This window comes from Pteropus alecto, unplaced genomic scaffold, assembly GCF_000325575.1.
Source record: "Pteropus alecto unplaced genomic scaffold, ASM32557v1 scaffold304, whole genome shotgun sequence".
Lineage (NCBI taxonomy): Eukaryota > Metazoa > Chordata > Mammalia > Chiroptera > Pteropodidae > Pteropus > Pteropus alecto.
Genome location: NW_006435869.1, coordinates 435874 through 439835, shown reverse-complemented (window position 1 = coordinate 439835; position 3962 = coordinate 435874). Strand labels below are relative to the sequence as shown.

General features: G+C 35.3%; 1 protein-coding gene across 1 annotated transcript in view; it reads right to left on the bottom strand.

The window, feature by feature from the left end:
* Positions 1-6: 6 nt before the first annotated feature.
* Positions 7-3962, bottom strand: part of LOC102894830 (zinc finger protein 709) — a 13926-nt gene continuing 9970 nt past the window's right edge. Inside the window, exons 2-4 of the mRNA XM_006911744.3 lie at positions 3611-3737; positions 3346-3406; positions 7-2966 (exon numbers count right to left, since the gene is read on the bottom strand). Of these exons, the coding sequence (XP_006911806.1) occupies positions 1430-2966; positions 3346-3406; positions 3611-3737 (1725 nt within the window). The 3' untranslated portion in view covers positions 7-1429. The remainder of the gene's footprint in view (positions 2967-3345; positions 3407-3610; positions 3738-3962) is intronic.

The window sequence follows — 3962 nt, the reverse complement described above, 5'->3', positions numbered from 1 at the left end:
AAAAAGCACATACCTTTAATCACATACAATCAAACACAACTGAAAGCATATTGAGGGATTACATTCAGCTACAAGCAACAGGAAACACCCGCAGTCTTCCTGATAGGAGGAAGGTGCTTTTTTTTTTCACATGGAAGGACTGAGTCAAGGCAGCCATTGCACATGCAATAGAGAAAAAGATTCCCATGTTCTTCTTGTTGATGGCCCCATTGTAGATGTCATGGTCAATCAGGAAAACATGCTCATTGCACTATTAACAGCATAAGATGTTTTGTATACAAGTGAGACCTTATACGGATATAATCTAGAGAAGAAGGAATCAGACATAGCATGAAAGTCTGAATCAGTTTCCTGGTGGACACAAGAGGGCTGACGCAAGACTCCAGACTCCAATGCACCTTTGATGTGAGTCTTGGGAAGACATCAGCAGAAAGTTATACCTCTCAGAAAATGGATATTAGACAGTTGGTAGAGGTTGTGAGGGTAGTCTTGATTGGAAAGTTAAAGCATCCAAAAAATGGAATGGAAGGTGGTGTCCTTGAAGGTCCTATATATCTGTCTGTCCAAATGGTGGCTCCAAAATCTGACTGTCTTGTTTTTGCCTTTCAAATCTAATGCAAGTGAGGTTACTAAGGAATTCTAACATGGAATCATAAAAGGGATGGTTTCTGGAAAATCAAGTTCCTAACATTATCCACAAGGGAAATATTTCCCACTGTAGATTTTGTTACTCTAATACAGGTCCCTCTTCTTAAATCAAAGTCAATTCACCAACTACTAGTCAGAAGGAAGGATAAAAAGCAAAGGCACAAATATAAAAATAATATTCACATGAAACTATATTATTTCATAAAATTGCCATTCATAAAATTTATTCCCAATATTTCTCAGTATGTAAAATGAAAAAAGGCTTTCATATCCATCATCCCCCAAAAGGAGCTTTAGCAGAGGGAAAGGTAGACTATATATAATAATCTAAGGACATGAATTGCCACAAGGCTACTACGAAAATCCAACTACTAAACTGTTCTTTTTTAATGGTCCCTTAACACAGAACAAACAAAGCATTATAAAAAAATTTTTTTTAACATAATTGCATATAAGAAATACATTTCAATCACCCACGAATCTAACAGGTTTCAAAATAGAGACGTATTATTAACATTTTAAGAAAAAAGCAATATTAATCTTACATACTATTGTTGAAAGACAACTCTTAGAATTATCTTACACCTGATTATTCATTTCTGAACATAATTAGTAGCAATCCAAGGTCCAATAATGCACTTTTAAAGAGAGGTTTAGGAAAAACAATGTACTTACAACTTGAATAAGAACTGTTTCACGTTGAAACTTTTCTGGCACGTTATATATGGATTAACTTCTATCAAGTTTTCTCATGTTACACTTCTGTTCTCCTCTGGAAGTTTCAGTGTAAAGATACGGGCCAATACAAGTCTTTCCCATGCTGTATAAATTCAAGAGGTTTTATCCAGTATGTACTTTCATGTGTTTGAAAGGAACTGGGATAACTGAAGTCTTGTTCACATTCTGCACTTTTATATGGTTTCTCTTTAGTGTGCATTGTCAGGTGTCTTCGAAAGTTTGTATGATAACTAAAGGCTTTTCCACATTCCTTACATTCATAAGGTTTCTCTCCAGTGTGAGTTCTTTCGTGTATTTGAAGATAACTGAGATATCTAAATGCTTTACTACATATTTTACACACATAGGGTTTCTCTCCAGTGTGAGTTCTTTCATGTGTTCGAAGATAACTGGGACATCTAAATGTTTTATGACATATTTTACATTCATAGGGTTTCTCTGTTATGTGAGTTTTTTCATGTATTTGAAGATAACTGGGATATCTGAATGCTTTACTACAAATTTTACATTCATAGGGTTTCTCTCCTGTGTGATTTCTTTCATGTATCTGAAGATAACTGGGACATCTAAATGCTTTATGACATATTTTACATTCATAGGGTTTCTCTGTTATGTGAGTTCTTTCATGTCTTCGAAGATCACTGAGACACCTGAATGCTTTACCACATAGTTTACATTCGTAGGGTTTCTCTCCAGTGTGACTTCTTTCATGTGTTTGAAGACTTTGGTAACATCTGAAGGCTTTTCCACATTCCTTACATTCATAGGGTTTCTCTCCGGTATGAGTTCTTTTATGTTTTCGAAGATAACTGAGACAACTAAATGTTTTATTACATATTTTACATTCGTAGGGTTTCTCTTCACTGTGAGTTCTTTCATGTATTTGAAGATAACTGGGATACCTGAATGTTTTACTACATAGCTTACATTCATAGGGTTTCTCTGTTATGTGGGTTCTTTCATGTTTTCGAAGATAACTGAGACAACTAAATGCTTTACTACATTTTTCACATTCATAGGGTTTCTCTCCAGTGTGATGTCTTTCATGTGTTTGAAAACTCTGATAATATCTGAAGGCTTTACTACATTCCTCACATTCATAGGGTTTCTCTCCACTGTGAGCTATTTCACGCATTCGAAGAGAACTAGAAATACTGAAGGCTTTACCACATTGTTTACATTCATAGAGTTTCTCTCCAGTGTGAGTTCTTTCATGTAATTGAAGTGAGCTTGAACAACTGAAGATTTTCCCACATTCCTTACATGTATCGGTTTTCTCTCCGTTGTGAGTTCTTTCATGTTGTTCAAAGCACTGGAGATAACTAAAAGCTTTCTCACATACATTACATTTATATGGCTTCTCTCCACATTTCAGATACTCATAGGGCTTGTGTCCAGTGTGACATGTGATGAGTCCATCAAGGGATGAATGACACACCAAGTCTTTTCCACATGAACTGTGCTCACATGGATTTATTCCAGTAGTTTTCTTCTTCAGATTGAAATCTGTAATAAGGCTGAAGTGTTCTCCACGTTGACTAACCTCTTTACTTTCACAGAGTCTCTCTACCATTTGAGTTCTTTAAAAACAAGAAGCACATTTTAAACGATTTCTTTATTAATGGTTTTATAGTAACTATATTTATTTTGATTTATAAGAAAACTGTAGCTATTCTGTCTTGTCTAAATTGTCTGAAATATATACTAAGGCTCTCCAAGAAGACTTCGCCCTTGCTATTATCAAACTGTGATATTTAAATATAATAGGGTTTATTAATGCTGTTTCCAAGTGAACAATTTTGCAAACACTGAACACGTATATTTAAGAAAGTATTTTTCGTAAAAATTTTCTATGAGAGATATTAGTTTATTAGTTTTATCTGCTTTTTTTTTTATTTTTTTTAACATCATAACAAACTAAAATTCTCATAAGACATTGCTTTCTATTGTGCAACTCACCTTAGTATTCTCCCCTGGTTTTTGTACTGATCGTCAATGTCAGGACCTTTCCATTCTTTTCCTAAAATACAGACCCAGAAAAGTGATTCCAAAGCATTATAATTATAGAAAAATTATCAGCTTCTAGATTCATGATGAGCTGTGACCATGCCCAGGTTATTTATCGGCATCCTCCCTTTCCACATTCCACATCTTAGAACAACGCTGATGAGCAGAAAACACTTGTTCTCTAATTGATGAAGTGGAGGTAAGTTGCCATCCTTACCCACTGAGGCCAGGTTCCTGATGGTTTCCCGCATCACATCTCTATAGAGTTTCTTCTGTGAAGGATCCAGTAAAGCCCACTCCTCCGGGGTGAAGGTCACAGCCACATCCTCAAAGGTCACTGAGTCCTAAAACATCCAACATATGGGTACAGTGGGATGTGTGAGACTGACAGCACTGGACATCTAGACTCCATTTATAGTAAGGTAACATATGATTCTCTCATCTCCAAACATCTCATCTATGACTTGATTATCAAAAACTCATTCTCTGTCCACACTTGCTCATAAATTTAATAAGTAACCATAATTAACACATGGAAATTACGTACACATTTTTACTAATCACTTTAC